At 41.5% G+C, this 25,636-nt stretch overlaps 1 protein-coding gene across 13 annotated transcripts in view; it reads left to right on the forward strand.

Annotated features, from left to right (window-relative positions):
* RAPGEF2 (Rap guanine nucleotide exchange factor 2) overlaps positions 1-25,636 on the forward strand; it is a 1,671,940-nt gene that overhangs the window by 1,392,024 nt on the left and 254,280 nt on the right. For all 13 annotated transcript variants that reach the window (XM_069631345.1, XM_069631346.1, XM_069631352.1 and 10 more), the window contains 3 exons: positions 12,917-13,075; positions 24,012-24,164; positions 24,482-24,646. In XM_069631345.1, the coding sequence (XP_069487446.1) occupies positions 12,917-13,075; positions 24,012-24,164; positions 24,482-24,646 (477 nt within the window). The remainder of the gene's footprint in view (positions 1-12,916; positions 13,076-24,011; positions 24,165-24,481; positions 24,647-25,636) is intronic.

Below are 25,636 nucleotides of genomic sequence, written 5' to 3' on the forward strand. Positions count from 1 at the left end.
GCAGATTCAAATTACATTAGGACTCCAACATTTATATCACCATTCAGCAGATACACTCTGTATCACCAGTAACCTAGAAACCAGGCTGGTGTATAGTAATATATACATTTATTTAAATGTTACTACAATTAATGATAAATCAATCATAAGGACAGCACCCACCAACTCTGTGGCACAATACAATATCACAACTTTTCATTGCTTGCACCAATTGACTGACATATATTTCTAATAGACTTTCAGTTACTACAAAAACACAGGTAGAATTATGAGCTTTGCAATCACAACTTACGTCGGAAGTCTTTGCCAATTAACCGATAGAAAAATTGAAAACACACAGCGATTGCTTAGTTTGTCACAGTACTCTTTTCTCCAAGCAACCCACACCCTCCAGGGATCAATTAGATATGACCCCTTTGGTTTGAAGGCTAGAGACAGGGAGTGGGAATACAATGAAGACCTACAAAATTACCGGCGCCTGACTTCCTGGCCGGTTTTACCAGGAAGTCAGGCAGCGGTATTATTTAATGGGTCCGGCAGCAACCCACCGGTATTGTCAGAGCCTGATGCTGAAGAATCCTGCAGCAGTGAAGCTGATCCTCTAATTATGAAACTACCGGACAGACAAACCCAAGGGGAAAGGGGAAGTGGATTGAGAGATAAGAGACAACAAGTCTCGAACTCTCTGGAACTCCTACTGCTGGCACTTCTGTCTGTCTTCGCAGGAAAGGTCTGGTATTAGTCTTTTCAGTAGTGTTCCTAAACTAAAATGCAGTTTTAGAACACCTTCTTCTAATTCAAAACTCAAAACTGTGTAATCTGCTGTGACTTGACTGTGGTCATTGCTTCTTTATATATAAATATTTTCTTCTTCTTCACTCTCGAAAATGTCCTTAAGGATAAATATAAAAAATAACTAAATCTCTATACCTATATATATATATTTATATATATATAATTCTTCAGAACTTACTTAAGAAAATAAACAAAAACTATACCTTGTGCTATCTTTGATAAAGATGAGATTATGTGCAAATGAAGAATTAAATCAGAAGAAAAAGCGTTCTTAACTTCTTTGAGTCTGTAATACACCTTCGAAGTCCTCTCGTATCGATACGCGCTTGTGTTGAAGAAAAGAAAATCATTTCTAAAATGGCCGCGACGCAAAACGACGTCTTTAGGTCCTTTTTTCGAATCGCGCGCTTCCAAATGTTCACTGTACGCAAATGCTCCGTAGAAAAAATAGCCGAAAGGTACGTGAGCAAAACCACGCGACTAGCGCTTCAAAAATAAACGAAGAAAAAATCGCATTAGTATATCAGCTTTAATATTAGTAACGCGACGCTAAAACCACACGCATAATCAAAATTAAAGAACCAACAGTTTTCACAAAAGTATTGTTCAATCTTGGTTAAAAACAAACATTAAATTTCACATGCATTCCAGTAAAGAAACTTAAAAAAAAAATAAAGTCCAATGGTCACTTAGCTTAGTCTTTTACTGGATAACTGAATACAGCTGCTCAGCATCAATTCAGTGGTAACTGGGTCTCTGGATACCATGCTTCAGCTTCAGAGTTCTTTGAAAATTAGATACTTCCTTCAACTGCAGACTTACATTAACTTGAATACTGAGTTCTATGTAAAACTCAAGGTTTTTTAGTAAACTATCACTAAAGATTTTAAAAAATATATTATATCTATAGGAGCTAACAAAAACATGACCTACTCTAATAAAGACTTCAATGAAAGGCAGTTTATATGTGTAAGCAACATTCTAAATGACATCACAATACTGCCTGCTATTAACTAAACCAATCACTGTTGAGAAAGTGCTCCACCATCTTGGCTTGGGGACATTTCATCTTTCTAATGAAAGTTAGTTAAGGAAAAAAAAATGAAATTAACTAAAACAGAAAATGCTCTAGTTTCTAAACAGAATGTATTGAATATTTTAACCCCTGAAATAGTATTTATAACATCCTCTTCTCCTAGGAATCTTGCCAATGTGAGATATAGAATGTGAAAACCTGACAGTACCCCCCCTGTAAAGCCCTGTCCCAGGGCCTGGTTTAAAGGGTTGTAAAGAATGAAACTTTTTAATTAATCTAGAGGCATGAACATCCTCGCTTTCAACCCAAGATCTCTCTACTGGGCCGTACCCTTTCCAATCCACTAAATATTGCAAATGACCTTGAACAATTCTAGAATCCAAAATAGCTTGAATTTCATATTCAGAATCATCATCCGAAAATGCTGGACCAGGTACTCTCACTAATCTAGTGTCACTTCCACAGGGTTTCAACAATTTAACATGAAATGTAGGATGTATTTTCATACTAGATGGTAATTTCAACTTTACAGTAACTGGGGACAATACTTTTTCAATTTCAAATGGTCCAATAAAACGGGGGCTACATTTGTTCCTTCCCTTCAAGGCTAAGTTTTTAGTGGACAACCATACCTTATCTCCTTCTTGATATTTAGGAGCCTCTGTACGTTTCTTATCCGCAAATTTCTTGTAACTCAATTTGCTTACTTTTAAGGCTTGAATTGCTTTCTCCAAATTTTGTCCCATAGTTCTCAATCTGTCTTCCACATCAGGAACCTCCACTTCTTCTAAAACTACTCCTCTAAGAAAACGTGGATGAAATTCCTGATTAACAAAAAATGGTGACATTGAAGTAGATTCCTTTACAGTATTGTTATAACAAAATTCCGTCAACCACAATAACTCCACCCAACTGTGATCAGAACCCAAATAACAACGTAGGTATTTTTCTAGCTCCTGATTCACCCTTTCTGTTTGGCCATTACCCTCTGGATGATAACTAGTTGTTAGATTAATTTCAATTCCCAATTCTTTACAGAACGCCTTCCAAAATTTTGAAACAAACTGTGTGCCTCGATCTGAAATCACTAGACATGGTAAACCATGAAGTCTCACTACATTCTGTAAAAAGGCTTGTGCTAGAGACGTAGCGGTAGCAGCTCCCTTAATGGGAATGAAATGTCCCGCCTTGGAAAAAACATCTACTACAACTAAAATTGTAGAACATCCTTTGTCAGATGGTAAGTCAACGATGTAATCCATTGATACTGTATGCCATGGACGCAGTGGAATTGGCAAAGGTACTAATAAACCAGCAGTCTTTTGATGATCAGATTTTGCTCTGATACAAATTTCACATGTTCTTACATAGTTTTCTGTGTCTTCACGCATCTTTTCCCACCAAAACTCTCATCTAAGAAGTTCCAAAGTTTTCTTAACTCCTGGATGACCAGCCAAAGGTGAATCATGGCAATTCTTCAGTGCCTCCTCCTGTAATTCTTCAGAAGGAAGATACAATTTCGCATCTACATAGGGCAAACCTTCTTTAATACTTCGCACTGGATCTGTGGCTTCCCACCTTTCCAATTCTTCTTTCGGTAACAGATGATGTATTTGTTCTCGAAAGTCTATTTCTTTATGGACTTCACCCACCACAAAATTCTTCTCAGACAACAGTGATACTGGAATACAATCGTCAGTTTTTAAACTTCCAGGAAAACATCGAGACAGCGCATCAGCTTTTCCATTCAAGCGTCCAGGCTTAAACGTGATTACAAAGTCAAATTCTGCAAAAAATAGTGACCAGCGAAGTTGTCTTGGTGTTAAAGTCTTGGCGGAACGAAGAAAGGTTAAATTCCTGTGATCAGTTAAAACTGTAACTCGATGGCGTCCACCTAAAAGATAGTGTCTCCATTCCTCGAATGCAGACTTAATAGCCAGCAGTTCTCTGTGTGTAATGGTATAGTTCTTCTCAGCTGATGAAAACTTTTTTGAAAAGAATGCCACTGGATGAATCTGTCCAGTTCTTGGATGGCGTTGTGATAATACTGCTCCCATGGCACAGTCTGATGCATCTGCTTCTACAAAGAAAGGTTGATCCACATCCGGATGTAACAAAATTGGTCCAGAAATACATTTTTCTTTAAGAAATTTAAAAGCATTTTCAGCCTCCTCACTCCATACAAATTTCACTCCTTTTTTCAATAATTTAGTAATTGGAGATACTACTTGTGAGAAGTTTTGAATGAATCGACGATAAAAATTTGCGAATCCTATGAAACATTGAATATCTTTTACAGAACTTGCTTGTGGCCAATCTTTAACTGCCTTTACTTTATTCGAATCCATCTCCAGGCCTTCAGGCGATAATACAAAGCCCAAAAATTCCACACAATTAGTGTGGAATTGACTCTTTTCTAGTTTAGCAAATGGGTGGTTCTCACGTAATTTCACTAAAACCTTTTTCACATGCTCCATATGTTCTTCTTTAGAAAAAATTAAAATGTCGTCAATGTACACAACTACGAATACATCTAAATATTCGCGAAGGACTTGATTGATAAAAAATTGAAATGCAGCTGGTGCGTAACACAGACCAAATGGCATCACTTGATATTCAAAAAGTCCGTAACGAGTTCTGAACGCAGTTTTCCATTCATCGCCTTTACGAACTCGAACTAAGTGATAAGCTCCTCGTAGATCCAGTTTCGTAAAAGTTTTAGCTCCTTGAATTCTATCCAACATTACTGATATTAAAGGTAATGGATAGCGATTTTTGATAGTTATTTTATTCAGGGCTCTGTAGTCAATACAAGTTCTTAGCGTTTTGTCTTTTTTAGGAACAAAGAATAATGGTGAGGCTGCGGGTGATTGCGAGTGTCTAATAAAACCTTTAACAAGTTTTCCTCTATATATTCTTTTAAAAACTCATTCTCTTTCTCAGTGAGAGCATAAATTCTTCCACAAGGAATTGGCGCTCCTATTTCAAGATCAATCTTGCAATCAAATTCTCTATGAGGTGGTAATTCATTTGCTTCTTTTTTGTCAAAAACATCCTGAAATTCCTTATAACAATCAGGTAAGACTCCAGCTATAGTTCCCACAATATGTTCCTTCACTAACCCAGCTGCCAGGCACACCCCAATTGAGTTAGAAATGTCTTCCTGACCTTCTTCAGTCAATCTGATCAAACATTGTTCCTTACAAAACTCTGATTTAAACTCTACTGTTCTTTTTCCCCAATCAATCTGAGGATTATGTAAAGATAGCCAAGGCATGCCTAGAATAATTTGTAACTGTGGTGCATCAATTAGTTCAAACTCAATGTCCTCACAATGCTCTTCCCCAATTTTCATTTCTAATTTAACTGTCATTTGAGTTATCAATCCAGAGGTAAGTGGCGATCCATCCACAGCTCGTACTTGCTCAGGAATTCCTTTTTTAACTAAAGGAATTCCCAATCTACCTGCCAAACCAATATCAAAAAAATTTCCTGTAGCCCCAGAATCAATAACACACGGTCCACCACATCTCATCTTACCTTCCCATTTAAAGGATACGTTTAATGTGATGTATGGAACGGCTTCCTGAACTGTATTCGCCACCTGTTGACCTTTTCCTGGAAATTGTGGAAATCGTTTTGGAGCTCGTGGACATTTCCCTACGAAATGAGTATTATCACCACAATACAAACACACATTTTCTTTTCTCCTTCTATCTTTTTCTTCCTTAGTCAAGGGAGGTCTAACTGAATTTACTGAATCATTTCGCATTGAACCTTTACTCTCCTTAATAACTTGTTCTGTTCTGGGACGTTCATTCCTGAACCAAACCTTATTCTCAGAAAAATGGTTTTGCTTTTCCAATCTCCTCTCACTCAATCTCATATCTAACTGCATAACCAAATTTATCAGATCTTGACTTGAATTGGGGGTCTCTACAATATTTGATAGGGCATCTTTCAACTCATCGCGTAAACCTCTATAAAAAATGGAAGCTTGTTTTTCTTCTGGCCAACCACTTTCTAACACTAATCCCCTGAACTGGGTGATATAGGAAATTAATTCACGATTTCCCTGACGTAATTCTAAAAGTTCCCCATCTACACTCTGGGAATGTGTTCTTTTATCAAACATTTTTCCAAAAACCTTCTTAAAATCCAACCAACTATGTAACTCTTCTACCCCATTTTCTACAAGGGATACAGACCAAGCGACCGCTTCTCCTGTGAGATAAGAGATTAAAAATGCTACCTTTGAAATCTCTGTAGGAAATGCCTCTGGCCTACACATGAAATGTAATTCACACTGCATAATGAATGATTTGAATTTCCTGAAATCCCCTCCAAATCTTTCTGGTGGAGCTAAAGGTGTAGGTACTATTGTTCCTCCTGCAAAAAGATCTACTCTCTTTTGTTTCTGTGTCACTATTCTGGGTTCTTTTTCTTCTGTCTTTTCTGGAAATAAAATGGGTGGTTCTCCTTCAAACCCTAATCTCAAACCTGAAGGTCCTGCTGAATCTCTCTTTTTGACTTGGCTATTTAACTCCTCCATCTTAATTCCCAGAGATAAGGTTTCTGTTCTCGTCTCCCTTAATTCCTCTTTGACTTCAAATAAAATCTTTTCCAAAGTTACTAAACTCAGCCCTGACTCAGGATCCATCTTCACTCAGGCAGGATCAGTTCAGTGGGCCTTTCATTCTGTCAGAGCCTGATGCTGAAGAATCCTGCAGGAGTGAAGCTGGTCCTCTAAACCCCCTAAGCCTGTCTGCCCAACAATTCTGTAATTGTAAAACTACCGGACAGACAAACCCAAGGGGAAAGGGGAAGTGGATTGAGAGATAAGAGACAACAAGTCTGGAACTCTCTGGAACTCCTACTGCTGGCACTCTGGTATAAGTCTTTTCAGTAGTGTTCCTAAAATAAAATGCAGTTTTAGAACACCTTCCTCTAATTCAAAACTACTCATGTGATTAATAAATTAAAAATACCTGTAGCCTAAACTCTGATTGCTGTTAGGCTGTTTACTTTCTTTCGAGATTGATGATTAATTGTATGCAATCTGCTTTGACTTGACTCTGGTCATTGCTTCTTTATATATAAATATTTTCTTCTTCTTCACTCTCGAAAATGTCCTTAAGGATAAATATAAAAAATAACTAAATCTCTATACCTATATATATATTTATATATATATATATAATTCTTCAGAACTTACTTAAGAAAATAAACAAAAACTATACCTTGTACTATCTTTGATAAAGATGAGATTATGTGCAAATGAAGAATTAAATCAGAAGAAAAAGCCTTCTTAACTTCTTTGAGTCTGTAATACACCTTCGAAGTCCTTGTGTTGAAGAAAAGAAAATCATTTCTAAAATGGCCGCGACGCAAAACGACGTCTTTAGGTCCTTTTTTCGAATCGCGCGCTTCCAAATGTTCACTGTACGCGCTCGCGAGTACTACGGACTTGAGAATGCTCCGTAGAAAAAATAGCCGAAAGGTACGCGAGCAAAACCACGCGACTAGCGCTTCAAAAATAAACGAAGAAAAAATGGGATTAGTATATCAGCTTTAATATTAGTAACGCAACGCTAAAACCACGCGCATAATCAAAATTAAAGAACCAACAGTTTTCACAAAAGTATTGTTCAATCTTGGTTAAAAACAAACATTAAATTTCACATGCATTCCAGTAAAGAAACTTCAAAAAAAAATAAAGTCCAATGGTCCCTTAGCTTAGTCTTTTACTGGATAACTGAATACAGCTGCTCAGCATCAATTCAGTGGTAACTGGTTCTCTGGATACCATGCTTTAGCTTCAGAGTTCTTTGAAAATTAGATACTTTCTTCAACTGCAGACTTACATTAACTTGAATACTGAGTTCTATGTAAAACTCAAGGTTTTTTAGTAAACTATCACTAAAGATTTTAAAAAATATATTATATCTATAGGAGCTAACAAAAACATGACCTACTCTAATAAAGACTTCAATGAAAGGCACTTTAGGTTTGTAAGCAACATTCTAAATGACATCACAATACTGCCTGCTATTAACTAAACCAATCACTGTTGAGAAAGTGCTCCACCATCTTGGCTTGGGGACATTTCATCTTTCTAATGAAAGTTAGTTAAGGAAAAAAAAATGAAATTAACTAAACAGAAAATGCTCTAGTTTCTAAACAGAATGTATTGAATATTTTAACCCCTGAAATAGTATTTATAACATCCTCTTCTCCTAGGAATCTTGCCAATGTGAGATATAGAATGTGAAAACCTGACAGGTATCACCGGCAGGGTTACCGCCAGACCTGTAATGAGGCCCAATGTCTGGGAAAAGAACTCGATGGATAAATCGTTTGGGGAACACACATTCAAATGACATGCAGGGTTTGGGAAATATGGAATTAATGGGAAAATTAGTTTGGTACAATTTGTTTTCACAGGGAATGCAGGGTGTTGTGATTTCCTTTTTGGGGACACTAGCATATTCAAAGGAACTGCAGGGTTACCCAATTACATTAAAGACTAGAGTAATGTACTGTGCACTGGGATAATCTTAAGTCAATTTTGAATTTTGACAAAAACATCACCCTGTGGTAGCTGACCCTATGGGAATTAATTCAGTTATATTTTTAGTTAAATAAGCTAAGCGTATAACGCTTGTATCCCCCAAGCCCCCACTAATGAAAAGGAATGGATGGGTTAAAACAGACCGCTTCCACTCACACTTCGGTTAAAACGGAAATGGTGTTTTTCTCTAAGGGAATTAATGAAGTGATATTTTGTGTCACAAATATCCAGGGTCTGCACAGTGTCCCCCCTCCTCCCACCCACTAATGGAAAGGGATTAATGCAGGTAGCGCCCCACACAATTGATAGCTTTGGGATATATCTACTTACATGGGATATCTCTGTTCTTAGCTCAGGAGGCCAGCCAGATTTCAGACCCTCTTTCAGGAATAGGTAGGCAACTCACACCTCAGAGTTCTATTCACAGCAAGGTCCCTCCAGCAAAAGTTTAGACCTCTATCTCAGATAGGGCTCCCAGCTTCCAAGCAAAAGTCCCCAGGAGGTGTCCAAGGGTCTCCTGTCTATCTGCTATCCTGGGTGTCAGCCTTCCTTTTGTCAGCTCTTTATTGTCGGTCTGCTCTCATCTTGTTTCCCTTCTGTCCCCCTTTAGATTGAAAACTGATATTATATAGTGATGAGGACACTTATATTTTATGAATATTCCCATGCTAAGGATTAGGCATCTCTTTCCCCCCCCTAATCCGCCCACTGCCAGCTGTTAAGGCATGGAGTTTAGTAGTCTGTATTATGGATAATGGGGGAGGAGGAAGAGGTATTATTTCAAAATTACATATTTCTACATTTCGTTTTTTCCTAAAAATCTCACTACATGGCAACTACCTTCTCTTTTCTGATAGCTGCATAAACATATGCATTTTTGTATTCTACATTTTATGACGAATCAGGACATATTAATTTCACTTCAGCACACCAATCCCTGGGAGGAGCTATTGTTTTTCGCAATTTTCTCCTGAGCCGAAATAGTGAAAAATATGCCACTTCACAATTCAAACATTATGTTCACATTCTAACAGTAGACCAACTTTCAAATTCCTCCGACTTATGAGAAGGTTTGATTTTGATTTGATTTTTACATTTATAATGCGCACATGACGGACCAAACCGTATAGCTGCGCAGTTGAAAAGAAAATTCATGTAAAGCATAGTCAAGCCCAAAGAGGAAAGCAACCAACAACAAAAAAAGAAAAAACACCAGAGTGGAAAGGAGAAGTCTATCTAAACAGAAATGTCTTCATGGCCTTACAGAACTGAAATAATGATTCAAGGGTCCTAATTTCTAAAGGAAGCGAGTTCCACAATTTTGGGCCAAAGACAGCAAATGTTTTATCTCCCTTTGATGGACAGGGTCAGTATCATGGTTTTCTTCCTAACTCAGTCTATACGTCACAGAAAACAGAGATACGTAGAACTGACAGGCATTTTGTGATCTTTAATGAGTCCTGGATAAGCTCACTGAGACGCACAATTCTGTTTTTAAGAAAAGGGGGCCCAATGTTAATCCATATCAATGCATACAAACGGAAGGATGTAATTTCCTATTCCCAACAAAGCCCCTCATGAGTTTCATTTCTCCTCAGTCACATGTGACCTGAATATCCGCTTATCAATAGATGCCGGTTTCTACATAGTGTTTGAAGATCCATTAAGGCTCTGAAATGCCATTTATTGGCGTCAAGTCAGCCTTAAAGGGTCATTTCTGTTTGTTGGTTTATCTGCAACCTCCACAATTCCAATCTAATCCTTTATATTTCTGTTTATTTTAAACTGAAAAACAGCCCTGTCCTCCAAGTGGGCCTCAGCAAAGGTCTGGAAGTCACAGTACCAGATGCACAGCAGTTCAGTGTGGGAATCGGCAGCAGACAGTTACATGTATAATTCTGAGAAAGATAGCGTTTTTTAATCAAAAATATGTTTACATGTAACATTTTACATTTCCTATGGGACTTCTGTCCATGTGATAATATATTTCTTTAATTTGATAGTTGAAAAGACATGAGTGTTCCTCTTGACTTGTCCACACATAGACTATTATTTAACATGGGAAACCAGTGTCCATTTTAAAACAAAGTAGGCCTTTCCATTTAAATGTCAGTTCATTTGTGGAAAGGGCGTGTCTTTCTCTGTGTCAAATGAAATATGTCACTTGGCTTCACTATTTAACGGTAAGGCACACTTCCTCCTCCTAATTTTTCAAATGCACAACATTTCAATATATCTTTTACCACGTTTACTGCTGCAGTTTTGAATCCGTCAGAATGTGCCTTTTCCCAGTTTACACAAAGTCAACATATGCAGCACTACATGTCTTTCTGGAATCCATTGGACACAGTAAGCAATGTTACAGTTCTGAGGCACACTCTCCTTCAACTGAGTGCCTTTCCATTTCAACAAAGTTGAGGGAGGCCCATTTTCGTTCATTCACTAGGCCTCACGTTGGAAAGCTTTTGGACTGGCCAGCATTTTCCAATGGGTATCCACATCAGCCAGCTACATTATTACAATGGGGCCTTGCATGGCCTCTCAATCTGTCACTCTTGGGCTGTATTATCACCCCACAAATCATCAGCAATGCAATTCTGGGAGTTAAGTAGCTACTTATTATAATTTGAAATAAGAATAAATGGAGCAAAAGTTCAAGATTGTGCCGCAATTGTTCTGTTATCCTGCCGTAAAATCTTCAAATCAATGCCAGTATGTCCTGGGCAGTCTGAATAGAGCCATCCGTCAGAGACGTTTTATTAGGGGTATCTTGGCGTTAATCATGATGACTATATGCAGTGGTTAGAAAAAATGAGAAAGACAGTGGTACTCACCCCACAGTTTTATATACCTATGCAACATGACACGCTTAACCACTTATATTGAGTGCATAAACATCTGTCCGGTCAGACAGATTCACATTTACTTGAGGAAAAGTGCCCTGTCTGTGTTTAGCCTGCAGGGGTAGTGTCACACTACCCTTAGTGTCATGCATGTCTAATTACCCTTTTTAGGACCCAAAGCAGATAATGTTGTTTATAAACTCCATGTAAGGAGAAATTGAGCATAAGAAAGACTGCGATTCTCTCTGAGAAGTATATTCCATATTCCGTGTTGCCTGTATTGGGTGGGAGGCAGAGAGAATAATGTAAAAATTCACAATAAATGATTCCAACTAGATTTTCTCTCCTTTTTACACCATCTTGGTTTTCTCTGGATTTCAGAAAATCATTTACAGATTTTAGGTGTCTTTTTATGTTACATTTCTAGCCCCTTCTTTTCACTCCAGAAATGGTGTTTATGTGACTTTTTGGTTCTTTTTTTTCTCTGTCACTGATTGCTATAAGAGAAACAAATATCCTGATTTAAACTGGCCTTCAGAGCCAGTCCTGTCTTTGTGTACCCCTTGTTTTATAATGGGCCAAAGTGCTTCTATCTGCCCGTATATATCCCTGATTGGCTCTAGGCAAGCTTTGCCATCCTCCATTATATGGGGAAGCATTTTTATTGAGCCGCCACCCTTTCCCAAAATTGGGGACCCTTCAAATAACCCCTAGTTTGACGTTCATTTTCTCTTTCTTACTGGAGTTTTACACACACACACGTCTATGTAAACACTTGCATTATGAGCCTGCATAGGTGGTGCCAAATGATTCTAACTGCCCCGCCCATGACACTCTGGTATATCACATTAGTCTTGGCAACACCTGTACAAGTTCAGATGCTTGGGCTCCATCCACTGCTCTGTTTATCTGGATGGATGGTCACAACCTTCTTTTTTTAGGTTGCCTGGGGCTGTATCGGGTGGGTTTCATGTTTGACTGGACCACTGTTGGAGGAGCTGCACATGACTTTTGGGGACCCGCCAATCCACCACACCCAGGTTAATTCACAGTGTGAAACAAAGACATATTGAACACTAAGAGGGTTGTCTGTTTTCTGGACTATTCCAGGCAGGTGACCTCTCCCAGGTGCATGTTTCATAAAAAGTATGTCTGGGGTGTCCTTCAAGTGGCAACATGGTTTTGAATCAACACCTTTGTTCAGTTTTCCAGCAGATACATTCCTATGCCACACTTGAAAGCTTATTTGCCCTTCTGTAATACCTAACTATATTTGCACCCAAATAAGTGGGTCAACACACACAGCGTGTGTAATTTGGGTGTGAATGTCTAGCTGTAAAAAACTGTCTGTCTTATCCTCAACTACTTTTTACAGTACCAACACCTGAACAGGCCTGGCCCCTTGAAATGAAACCATCAAGTAAATACATACATTTATTTCAATTTCCTCACATGCCATCACTATTATGAGGGTGTGAGATCGAATGCCCACCACTGCGTAAACAGGGAAGCCTATGGAAAAGTAACACATTTGCCCATCCATAAGTAAGCTATAGCAAAAGAAGCATGAAACAAGTTTTGTGTACCCCACGCCTCCCACGAAAAATGTACTGGCTGTATGCCTTCCTTTGCTCATGTCTAAGTCCTGGTACTGTTGTTTTTATTTTGCAGTTGGATTCCTGGTCTGTTATTCTAAATGGGTCAGTGGAGGTGACGTATCCTGATGGAAGAACAGAGATCCTTTGTATGGGAAACAGTTTTGGTGTCTCCCCTACAATGGAGAAGGAGTTCATGAAAGGAGTAATGAAAACCAAGGTCGATGACTGTCAGGTGGGCTACACTTAAAATAAAAATGCAACCTGATTGAAATCTTGTGTGGCGGCGTGCACTGCATGCATACCTTTGCAGGAATCCAAGCAGGACAGAACAACTTTGAGGAACAAAGCAATTTTTGGATCATTGGGTGAGGGACCCACGCTAGAGATGTATGCGATATAATAAGGCTGACCTGGGGGATATTTTCTCTTGCATCACAAGACCTTCATGTTCAAAAGTAACACAAGGATGTGAATTGTAGGCGTAGCCACTGATGGTGCACCTACAAAGGGCAGCCGTTAACACAGTATTGGGACCAGATCTACAGGCTCCAGCAGCAGTAGCTCCATCTTGAAAACCTTAAGACAAAGGCAGCTTGCAAACATTCAGCCTCAGGTGTTCAGAAGGTGAATTTCAACCATTTGGCAACCACTGGCTCTTTCCTGATTTTGCGCATTGGGGTTATCGTTTGCTTACAGAAACACTTTTCTGAAGGTACAACTTAACCTCTTTTCAGACAATGCTCAAGTCTGTGACCATGTAGTGCCTTAATACAATAGTAAGTACCTAAACTAACACCCGATGATGTGTACAGGCAGTCATTGCGGCTTGGACACTTTCTATGTGCCAGTGACCTTCTTGTCCCATTCAACCACCACTAGGTGGGTTCTTTTGGGGTAGCGTGGACAGTGGCAAGGATTGGCCTACAGAGCTCTGTCCTAGCAGAGCACTTTGTTGCAATCGGATAATGTTTGATGGTATTATGTTGTAAGCACTGGGACGCAAGTCTAGTTTTTAGTTTAAACCAAGGGAGCACTTAATGAAAGCAAACCAAAAAATAATGCAATTTTTGTGACGTGTCTGTAAAAGGAAATCATGTCAAAACGGTTAAATGTAAAATACCTTACGTATCAAAACGAACTAGCCCTAATGCACCAAGCTTTTGCTTTGGACATAAGGGTAGTGGGACATGCCAGTCGCACAGTGAAGTGGGAAAAAGTATTATAGAAGCAATCTTCGGGAAGTATTTACAAGGATGTGCTGGAGAATATCCAACGCCTGTCTAATCATGATGTAGTTAAACATAATACATTACAGGAATTTGAGTGCCTAATTAAGCAACTTCAGTCCCAAGCCACGCATTTGTAATGGTGCGAAGAGACCGGCCCTTGGTTCTACAAAGATTGTAAAAATGCTAAATGCAAACTGCTGACCCACTTGAAGGCTGCCGTGGTAGTGTGCAGGGTGCATTTAATCGAATCAAGGACCAGGTATAAGAGACTTGTAGCCGCTAAGAAGCCGGATCACATTCGGCGGTAAATGGGCTTTATTGACACTCTTTGCTAGCCAGGGTGACCCTAAGTTTTGGAAGGCTGTAGCAAAGCATGATCTATCAGGAGATACCTGTATCCAAACATGTATAAACCCTGGAGCATGGCACTTTCACTTTCAAGGACTATACTCGGACCCTAGCTCTAGTACTGAACTCAAGCGGGTGCCTCTATCAACCATAGGTACTGACGAGTATCAGAAGGATAGATGCTTGGTATTCTGTCTGGGGGAGGTTGCTGAGGCAATTAAGTCATAGGCAAGTGGCAAGGCGGCAGGCCCGGACAATATTCCCATTGATCTGTGTAAAAACAAAATGACTGTACGGGCAGCAGCTGTTTTGGCTGTTTTTAATGCTGCCCTGGTTACTCGCGTTCTCCCCGAATCATGGACTACAGCTGTAATTGTGCCTAATTTCAAGAAGGGGGGATAGGGCTATACCTTCTAAGGATCACCCTATCTGCCTTCTGGATGCAGTTTGCAAGGTGTTAGCAATGGTGTTTTTGAGGCGCCTTTCAGCCTGGGTAGAGGATACTTGTCCATTACACGATTTGCAGGCCCGATTCCAAGCTGGGTTGAGTACTATTAATCAAAGTTTTAGGCTGCTCTTACTTATACAGCACTAACCGTTTGTTAAGCGTGTCAAATTGTATGCAGCGTTTGTGGACCTAAAAGCAGCCTTTGACAGCGTAGCAAGAGGGCAATTGTGGGGAGTTCTCCGGGCGTTGAATGTACCAGAGGCTATATTAAACCTGATTCAGCTCCTATATAATAATAGCACTGCAGTTGTCCGGTGGAGTCTGGCAGGCGATGTTACTGAGCCAATGAAAGTGGCAAGGGGGGCTCGCCAAGGATGTGTCCAGGCACACATCTTGTTTTACATGTACATCAACCTCATTATTAAAGAACTGCTCGTCATCAACTCCGACCCACCACGATTGGGTGCAGTTAGAATTCCAGCACTCTTTTTCGCTGATGATGCTGTGCTTCTATCAACAACTCCAATGGGGCTGCATCAAGCAATGACCAGCTTTGCTTTTTAAAGTGCAATTATTTGGGGTCCGAAATCACCCCAACCAAAACTAAGACTTTGGTTTTTCACTCTGGGATGCAAATATCCAAGCCCCTGTGCATCTCTATGGAGACACTGACTTGGAGCAGGTATCCTGGTATGATTACCCAGGGATAAAATGTTTAAGGAATGCCAGCTGGTAGGTGCAACTTCTGAAGGCCCAAATTAACCACCTGGAAAGAACTAGTGCTTTTAAAAGATTTTACTTTAAGCATGGTGGGGGCCCACTTAAGCCTGCACTCTTTGCTTATCAAGCGCAAGCCAAGGCTGCAACCATTTATGGAGCCGAGATATAGGGCTATGCACATACCACACCTCTGACCACCATAGAAAATAAGTTCCTCAAAGGTTTGTAGTGAATTCCCCAGAGCAGACCTATGGCAGTAGCCAGATTAGAATGTGACATGAATCTTATAGGTGAGGAGGCTAGTGTAAGGCGAGTCTTTTACTGGCTAAGGGTGTGGAGAACCCCTGAACTTGATAAGTGTGGAGAAGCCCTCAAGGCGGTGATGTCTGTAGTGGGTGGCTTATCAGTACCCTCCATTTTACATGTCAAAAAATAGTTGTCCGCACTTGATTTGAGGGCTTATTGGGATGACCCTGCACTAATTCCAAATAATGCAAAGGAACTAGTAAAGGTGTTGCTTCTGGTTCACAGGAGAGACAGATAGTTAGCTTCATGTGGTGTGCTTTCCGGCCGTGCTTATTATTTGGGATGCAAAAGTATATTTGCGTACGAACGCTATCTTGATATTGTTTCCCCGCTGTACGCTTGAGCCTTATTTATTAGGTTCAGGGTGGGATCTTTACCGGTAAGATCGTACAGTATCAAGTGGGCTAAATCTCAGGTTGCCTCCTGTCCAGCTTGTGGCATTGCACCGGAAAAAGTTGCCCACTTTCTAATGGTGTGTGAGGGTTATGTCAAATATAGAAGAATGTATTGGAAACCGCTGCTTAATTTATATGGAATAAACACGATCAATGAAGCCCTGCATTTCTGCAAGCTGACGAAGAATCTGAATGTTTACTTTGTTTCGAAGTACATCTATCCATCATGGCTAGAGAAGTGAAAAACAGAAAAATAAGGCATGAACCCAGTTTTTTGGACTGCTTGATTTACATTTAAATTACTGTTTTATATTTACATAATAACGTGATCACTCTTGCACTTGTAACACTCTTAAGATGTATGCAATGTTATGGGGTTGTGCATTGTACACTTTTTAAAAACCTTTCTGCTTTAATCTGTTGTTTTTCTAGATGATACCTTATATTAACGCATTTCCAAATGGTAAATGTAGCAATTTTATATGTGCCGCATATGTAATATGTGTTATTGTGAAAACATCTGTGATTACATCATAAACACCTGATACAAACACTTCCAGAGAATTGGGGCACACAAGATGTAAATGGTGCAGTAATTTCCATCAAAGTGGAACATTTATTGTAATTTTCTGCTTTCCGAATAACTGAATGCCTCCCATTAGTACTTCACCCACGCGTCCAGATGAGTCAGACTTGAGGGAGCAATTTAAGAACTGTCATGATTGTAGGTTTGTTTGTGCCACTTTCCTTTCCGCATACAACCACACTAGATGAACATATAAAGGTCAAGGGGAAGTTCTCAAATCTGAAAGCTAACCTAATTTAAATGTTGTAGATGGGACCGGTCTCCTGATTGTAAACCCAAATGACTTGCATACAATAACAATGTATTATGGTCTTCTAAGCACCCCACACAGGGAGCTCAGAGCAGAACACGTGAATTGGTTCACCTCCTTTCTTCATTTGCTTGTCCATTCTCTCTGCAGGTCATTGCCACAGTGAATACAGTCTTCTTTGGCTGTAGGCTGCTTCGCCACATCCAACCATTCACTTTGGGAGCACCCCAACCAGTAATAGATTTTTATATCAACTCTAGATTCAACCATAGGAAAGTGCTTCTTGAAGGATGACGTTTCTCTCAAATCTGTGTAGTCCAAAATGTATGTGCTCACGGCTCATTGGAAACAGTATTACTGGAACCCTCTGGATTAATAATAATGTTTGTAAACCGCTGCATATTCTACAGATATCTACCCACACCCCAGTACATTGCCTTATTAAAATGATTATCTTTTATCTAACATCCATGCCCATAAACTCTTCCTTGAAATCAAACCAGGTGCTCTGTCAGCTAACTATTTGAATAATGGAGAGCGATTTTTTCTCAGTACCAGCTGCCTAGTGTGAAATCCTCCCATTCTGCACTTTACGTTTAGCCATATGTCTCCTTTGTTTTCTCAGAGCTGTAAAACCCATCTGTTCTCGTAACCATTATTCCGTCTAACTTTCACCACATCCATGACTAAAGCAGGTGGCATTTGTAGGCATCCATAGCCGAGTTCTCGGCTCAGATCATTGAAAAATACTTCAATGTTTTATATGTTGCAGTAAAAGAAGACTAAACAAAAACAATTTCATAGCCATACATCACACTAAAGTAACAGATCTGTCCCATTGCATATCAGAAGCATGATCTGAAACTTCTCCAGCGTGTGGACTTATATGGATTCACATACTATGAAGATTCCCTGTCGTCAGGCTGGGAATCCTCTGTAAAATAAAGCAGTTTAGCTTTAAGCTAAAAACGGCATTGACGCTTGTATAGCCTATTGCTGTCACTTTGGGTCATATTGCTCCAACCAATGACACTCGCCCTCCTTAGTTCCACTAATGGTGGCCATTTTCTGATTTGTAACGCACATTTTCGTGTTACTTGTCCTCGAGTTTCACTCCTCGACTTGCGTTTTTTGCCTATTTGTGATAGTTTTTCTTAGCTTTTTCTTCAAATACATCACCATTGTGATTAGTCGGCTGCAGGGATCCTTTTCCAGTCTCAATTCAGTCTTCCATCAGATCGCTACGTCATGTGAGGCCACAAACTGAGTTTTGGATCTTGTACATGCGCCATGTAGGAGTGCAAGAAGACCGCAACCAAAACTGTATTTACTGCCAGCAACCGTACTACGATGTGGAGGGATGGCTCCTATGTCAGTATTTCTCCACAAAGACGAGGAGCGATTGCCATCAGTGGCTGGTGTCATGGCTGGAGGAAGGTAATGCCTCTGACTCGTCGTGTCTGTCCAGTCATGCCTCTGCCCAGTCATGTCTCTGCCAGGGCTACCTGGCCCGAGGTGTGTACTCCCTTTGACAAGAGATCGAGATCCTTTGAGGGCGCTTGCAAGGGGAAGGTACCCAAAAGGTGAAGTTGTTGCACGCTCCCACTTCCGTACCGTGGTGTCTGTCATCTGGATCGGCTTCGGGCACAAAGGGAACCCCATCTTCGGAAGGCCAGAGATAGTCCAATCCGTCACACAGTCAACCCGGTTGACGTAGCAGTGTTCATCATTGTCATTGATGACCCTGAAGACGTCCTTGTCAACGACCCCAAGGACATTGTCTAAAGCATTGGCATCATTGACAGACATTTTTTGTCAGGTCTGCTGGCTTGTCGATGACTGCAAGCACCATCTCTATGATCACGACAGCTTTCCTAAGGGTTGCATTGCGTCAGAGACCGCTGTAGTCCTGGCCGGGTCTCTTTAATACGCACTACCGTCTCCAAGTGTGCCTCTGCTGGGCACCTTCCCGAGAGGCTCCAGCAGAGAGAGGGAGGCACCACCAGATCTCTTTTCTGCCAAAGCCTACAAGGGCCCCTCAGCTGCCTGCACATCCCATGTGAGGCCTCACAGGGTTACGCCTCCAGCCCCTGTTTCCACTCCTTCCATCCTGTTGGAGGAGGAAGAGGAGAAAGAAGTCCTTGAATACATTGGCCCACATCCTATGAGGGGTGGTGTTGACCTGCTTCCACAACTGGCTCTGCTCAAACACTTGAGCCTGTTCACCCTACAACACCAGCCTGGATACAGATTGCACCCAGGGTACGGATGAGTTTGAGAACTATGTCCCTGTAGACGGTGAGCCACCAGATGTAGAACTACCATCTAGGGACTCTTCCCCCAGATGAAGTGGGTTCTTTCCAGGTAAAGCTCTCCCGGGTGGCCAAGCTTTTCACTCTTGTTACAGAGAAAAAGAAGAACAAGGGATTTCTTTTCCAACACTGTGAATTCTCCAGAAAGACTGTGGTTTCAGTCCTCAGACACAGAGACGGCACACTCTCTGGGCATGCTGCAACAAAGGAGGCAGACTTTTCGCTCCCAGAAAGGCAGAGTTACCCGAACTTCCAAGGTGCTCAGCCCTTCCTGCCACCAGCCCGCCCGCTCGCTCGATTACCCAGTAGGTGTATAGAGGCTGTTCCCAGACCTATAGGGGAGGTACTGAGCATCGCCGGCTGCATGCCACCAGGACACAGACTCTGAAGGAAGCCTGACAAATCCCAGTCCCTGAACCCCCACTTCAGCACCACAGTGGGTGGCCGTCTATCTCAGTTTGTCGACATGTGGCGCAACATCTACACAGACAAATGTGTGCTTGAAGTTCTCTAGCAGTGGCACTCTCTGGAGTTCCAAGACAAGTTCCCTGCATTCCTCCCGTGATAAGACAATAGCAACACAGAACCCAACTCATCATGGATGTTCAGGCCATGCTGCTGAAAGGGGCAATAGAACCAGTCCCTCTGCGCCTCCAGTGCTCTGGAGTATACTCCAGATACTCTCTGGTTCACAAGAAGTCAGGCAGGTGTAAGTCCATCCTGGTCTTGCTTCGTCTGTACTAATTACTACAGTCGCAGAAATTCAGCATGGTCCCGTTATAGCACGTGGTCAGCCACCTGGAAGAGGGAGATTTCTTGGTGATGCTGGATCTGGAAGATGCATATTTCCACGTCCCTATTCACCCACATCATCGGATGTTCCTAAGGTTCATCGTCCAAGGAAAACATTACCAATTCAAGGCATTACCCTTTGGCCTCAAATCAGCACCAAGGGTGTTCACCAAATGCCTAGTCCTAGTGGTGGCATTCCTTCGCCAGAAGGAGGTGTATCCCTACCCCTACCTGGACGATTGGCTGGTCCGGTCTCGTTCTCGTGCTGAGGCAGCGCAACATACAGTGTAAAGGGTCCAGACTCTAATCTCTCAGGGATTCTGCATAAACTATCCCAAATCCTGCATGGTGCCATCCCAAGACACTATGTTCCTGGGAGCCCGACTCAACACAGTCGCGTGCCTGGTGGCCCCATCAGACAGAAGGATACATGCCATCCTAGGAAAGATCCAAAGGCTATCCTCCCTCGGAGTGGTGACAGTCCGGTCCATCAGATCCCCGGTTGGGGCTGATGTCCTTGTGCATGCATCTGGTCCCGCATTGCAGACTGCAAATGAGACTGCGTCAGGAGTTCCTGAATGCCAGTTGGAAGCAGATCTCTGGCTCTTGGAATGACTCCTGTACATCAGGAGACTGTCACGACGACACTTCACTGGAAGGTTGAGGCGCCCACACGGGCCAACTATATGCCAGAGGCCTTTTTCTCCCAGAGGAGAAGGCGTTGCATATCAACGTCCTGGAACTATGGGCAGTTTTCTGGGCTCTGATGTCTTGGTCAGGGTCTTCACGGACAACATGACCACCATGTATTACATCCAGAAGCAGGGCGGGACGAGGTTGCCTGTCCTCTCTCTGGAGGCCCAGAACCTGTGGCGCTGGGCCATTGCTCACCGGATGTTTATAGTCCCGTTACACCTGGCAGGTGTTCAAAACACCATTGCAAACTCTCTCAGCAGGGAGCTGCGGTCCTACCACGAGAGGGAGCTCCAGCAAGCTCAAGCATCTCAGATTATCAGTGAGTGGGTCCAGCCTCGACCTGTTTGAGCTGGCAGACAATACCAAGTGCCAGCAGTTTGCCTGCAGGTATCCTCTGGCAAGGTGTCTGGGGGACGCCATCTCGTTCCCGTGCGAAGGCCTATATTTACCCATTCCTGCCAATTCCACTGCTCCTATGTGTTATCAACACACTCAAATTTTCCTGCTGCAAGATAATCCTTATTGCACCAGTGTGGCCCAGACAGATCTGGTACCCAGTCCTTCTTCATCTTTCACTGGTTCCGGCCATCCAACTGCCTCTTCTTCTAGACATGCAATCCCGAGAAGGAGGGGCAATCCTTCACTACGACCCAGTGCCAATGAACCTGTCCGCCTGGCTCCTGCAGCCTTAGAATTTGGGCTCCTGCCTTGGAATGTAAGGTGATTCTAGTCTAAGCTTGCATGCTGCAACCACAAGTGGAAGCACTTTACAGTGTGGTGCCACTCACAACATATCTCTCCACAACGTGTCACAGTGCCACAACTTCTGCCTTACCTGCTCTCGCTGGCTAAAACTGGCCTTGCCCATGCGTCCATCAAGGTGCACTTAGCTGCGATACCCTGGTATACCCAGGCTTCTGGCAAGCTCTCTTTGTGATCTCACAGGCTTGTGAAGGAGTGATCCTCAAGGGCTTCTTTAGAACATTCCCTCCGGTGAAGGCTCCTGCCCCATCGTGGGAGTTGAATGTGGTCCTGTCCAAACGAATGGGTGCTCCGTTTGAGCCTACGCATCAGACCTCTTTGAAGTTCCTCTAGTGGAAGACCGCCTTGCTAGTGGCAATCATCTCAGCCAGGCATGTTGGAGAACTACAGGCTCTATCCTGTAAGACTCCATATTTGTCTATCCACCAATCCAATGTGATTCTACGAACTCCTCCGTCCTTCATGCCAAAGGTCTCATTTTACTTTCATTTAAACAAATCTTTGGTCTCACCAGTTTTCTTTGCAAATCCTTCTACTCCTGCTGAAAGATCCTTGCACTCACTGGACATGCCGTGTTCCTTGAAATTCTATGTGGAATGCACTTAATATTTTGAAAGACTTCTCAACGTTTTGTCAACTTTGGACCTGTGGGGCATGGGAAGGCCCTGTCGAAGGCTTGCATCTCCAGGTGGCTCTCCTGCTTTATTATGCATTGCCATCAATTGGCCAATGGACCATTGCCAGGCCGGCCGAGAACCCTTTCCACCAGATCCATGGCTTCGACTACTGCGTTCCTCTCTGGTGTTACCCTGCTGGATATTGCAGGGCTTCTACGTGGAGGTCTACTCACACCTTCACAAGATTTTACTGTGTCGACAGGGATTTCAGGGATGAGTCTTGTGATGGACAAGCAGTGCTTTGAGGTGAGTGTGTTTCAGGGGTAAGTCTCAATTGCTTCTGTTGAGCCTTGAGACCTCCCATGGTTGTGGATATGTACTGTTGTGTAATCGTATTCATAGAATGTGAATCCACGTTAAGACCCTATGGTGGAGAAGTTACAAGTTACGTACCTGTAACTCTTGTTCGCCAGCATGGGTCTTACATTGATTCACATGAAAACCCTCCCTCCTTCCTCTGTGGCTCATTGTGTGTCCAACTGCCACTTTAGGTGTGTACCAAATCTGAGGGTGGCCCACAGGGGTGGAGCTAAAGAGGACGAGTGTCAATAATTGGACAGTATGACCCAAAGTGACGGCAATAAGCTATACAAGCGATAATGCTGTTTTTAGCTTAAAGCTAAACTGCTTTATTTTACGAAGGATTCCCAGCCTGACCGGGTTTATTGATAGCATGTGAATCCATTTAAGACCCATGCTGGAGAACAAGAGTTACAGGTAAGTAACCTGCTCATTCCCTTAAACAGAGATCTGTTGCCTTGCGTCTGCCTTATTTATGATCCCCAGGCTTCATTCTGTGTTTATTTTTTTATTAAAGTCACTTATTTTTCTGCTCTTCCGAAACTTTTAGATTGTGATTTGAGCAGATATGACAAACAGGTATTCATTAACCCGGAAGTTCATGGATCACCCCAGACCACATAGAAAGTGGCCCATATCGGCCCTCAGTTATTTATTTATTTATTTAATGTGTTTAGTTCAAAATTGAACTTTTCACATATACTTTACAAAACCACATAAACAGCATTATTATATAATGCATATTTATATCATTAAAACATAACTCCCAATTTATACTTGATATTCATTCAGTTCTAAACATCATTTATCAATAACTTAACAAAATCATTAAGACATCCGGACAATTAAAACCTTACTAAATACAACTATTACTGCTTCCACATTGTTAAAATTGAAGTAACGTGCTATACAATTAATATTTAATACACGTGATAGTAAATTCCTGCAGTGCTGTGCTGCAATGACCTTCCGAATATAAAATACTTATAGCACCATACGTAATCATTCAACAGTACTTCACCATATTAGAACTGATTTGATCAGATTGTTTGTTATTCTGTTTTCATTTTTGTTTTATTTCATTTTTTATTGGGCACACACATGCCGCTCCTTTTAATCTAAGCTCCACATGCTGCCATATCGTATACAGTGCAGTATTCAAGGAGATGGAGATAACGTTTATGCATCTCTCCCAGAAAGAATCTTCACCTAACTGCATTTAGACAGTTCTTAAAATGAATCTCTAATATAATGGGATAGGCAGTTAATATATATCGGCCTTTACAGTAGTTGCTTGTGTTTTCTGCATCTGTGCCTTTAATGATTCAACTCTTTGTTTTGCTCTAGTTTGTGTGCATAGCCCAGCAAGATTACTGCCGCATTCTCAACCAGGTAGAAAAGAACATGCAAAAAGTGGAGGAGGAGGGCGAGATAGTGATGGTGAAGGAGCACCGGGAGCTGGACCGCACTGGCACCCGGAAGGGTCACATTGTAATCAAGGTAAAACAATAACACAAACCTCCTTGAGATAGCCTGGAGGAAACTCGCAGGACTATGGTGTCCTGGCAAAAAGCATGCTCAGCACAATCGTGATCATGCAAGGTGCATTATCTTTTTGCGCATTTAAAATAGTGCTGAAAGTTGCACACTCATTAGTTTATTAAATTAAATGTGGTTTTTAATCGCCTCTGAAGAAAGGTTAATTGCGTTCCATTCTGCATTTGATAGCTGTCACTCGCAAGGCATTTATACTGAGGTTCTGTCTATTTCTCTGCTGCACTACTCCATGGTAACTACGAGTTGTGTTGATTTCGTAGGGAACATCTGAAAGGCTTACCATGCATTTGGTGGAAGAGCACTCTGTTGTAGATCCAACGTTTATAGAAGATTTCCTGCTAACCTACAGGACCTTTCTTACAAGTCCCATGGATGTAGGCAAGAAGCTGTTGGAGTGGTTCAATGATCCCTGCCTCCGGGACAAGGTTGGGAAAAATTATCGATAACATAAACCTCTATCTTGATGTAATGCTGTGCCGGAATCGAAATATGTGAACGGTTTTAGACTATTCGGCTCGTAATTTAGAAGAGTTCGGTTACTTTACAGGAGCCTACTACCTAGAGTTTCATTAGGCTTCAAACATATAGATGCTATATAAACGTTTGCATATGATATTTAACCGGTCTTGACACTTTGGGCATTCATTACTGCTTTTTAAACTGATTTCTAATTGTGAGTTTTTAAATAAAATAATGCAACAGTATGCACTATAATTTAAGAATCGAGGCCTGTCAAATGCTCCTAATATAACAACGGTTAGATACCCCCTCATTCACTTTGTTTTTACTGTGCATACTCTTACATTGTGTTCCCTTTATTTCTACACCATTACATTTGGAATTGTCTAAAGCATACTCAAGAGCATTACGCGCAAAACACTTTGTTATAATGTGTGATGGTCAAAATTGCATTGCTTGAATCTCATATTAAAGCTAGATGTGAAATAATAATCTGCTAACCAGCTACAGTCTATATTTTTGCACATTATATTGGTTTACTCTTCCTTACTCTAATTGAACTGTAGCCTGGCATAGTATACAAAACAACAGAGTAACTGTAACATTAAGTGGCAGCCTAAGCTGTCTAGTACGTTGAGAAATAGGTCTTAGGCAGAAGTGATGTGTGAGTTGTGGCATGCTGTGTGAGGTTTTGTTGGGTATTTGAGAGGTGTCCACAGACAAATGTTTGCTAATTTTAGGGCATCTACTTTTCTTCATGTGTAATGATGAGCATTGGAAATGCAGGTTGGAAGTGGGAGGACTGGGCTCCTTGGCAAGTTTGGAAGAATTGATGGAGGCAGCTAGGATGGTTTGTTTGCAGGAGAATTACCAATAGTGGTGCATGTGGTAGCATTTGCTAGACAAACTGGAAGTTAATCACCTTTCGTCAAGCACTACTGGTAAAATGGGTGCAC

The sequence above is a fragment of the Ambystoma mexicanum genome, chromosome 6q, assembly GCF_040938575.1.
Source record: "Ambystoma mexicanum isolate Mex_15411 chromosome 6q, UKY_AmexF1_1, whole genome shotgun sequence".
Lineage (NCBI taxonomy): Eukaryota > Metazoa > Chordata > Amphibia > Caudata > Ambystomatidae > Ambystoma > Ambystoma mexicanum.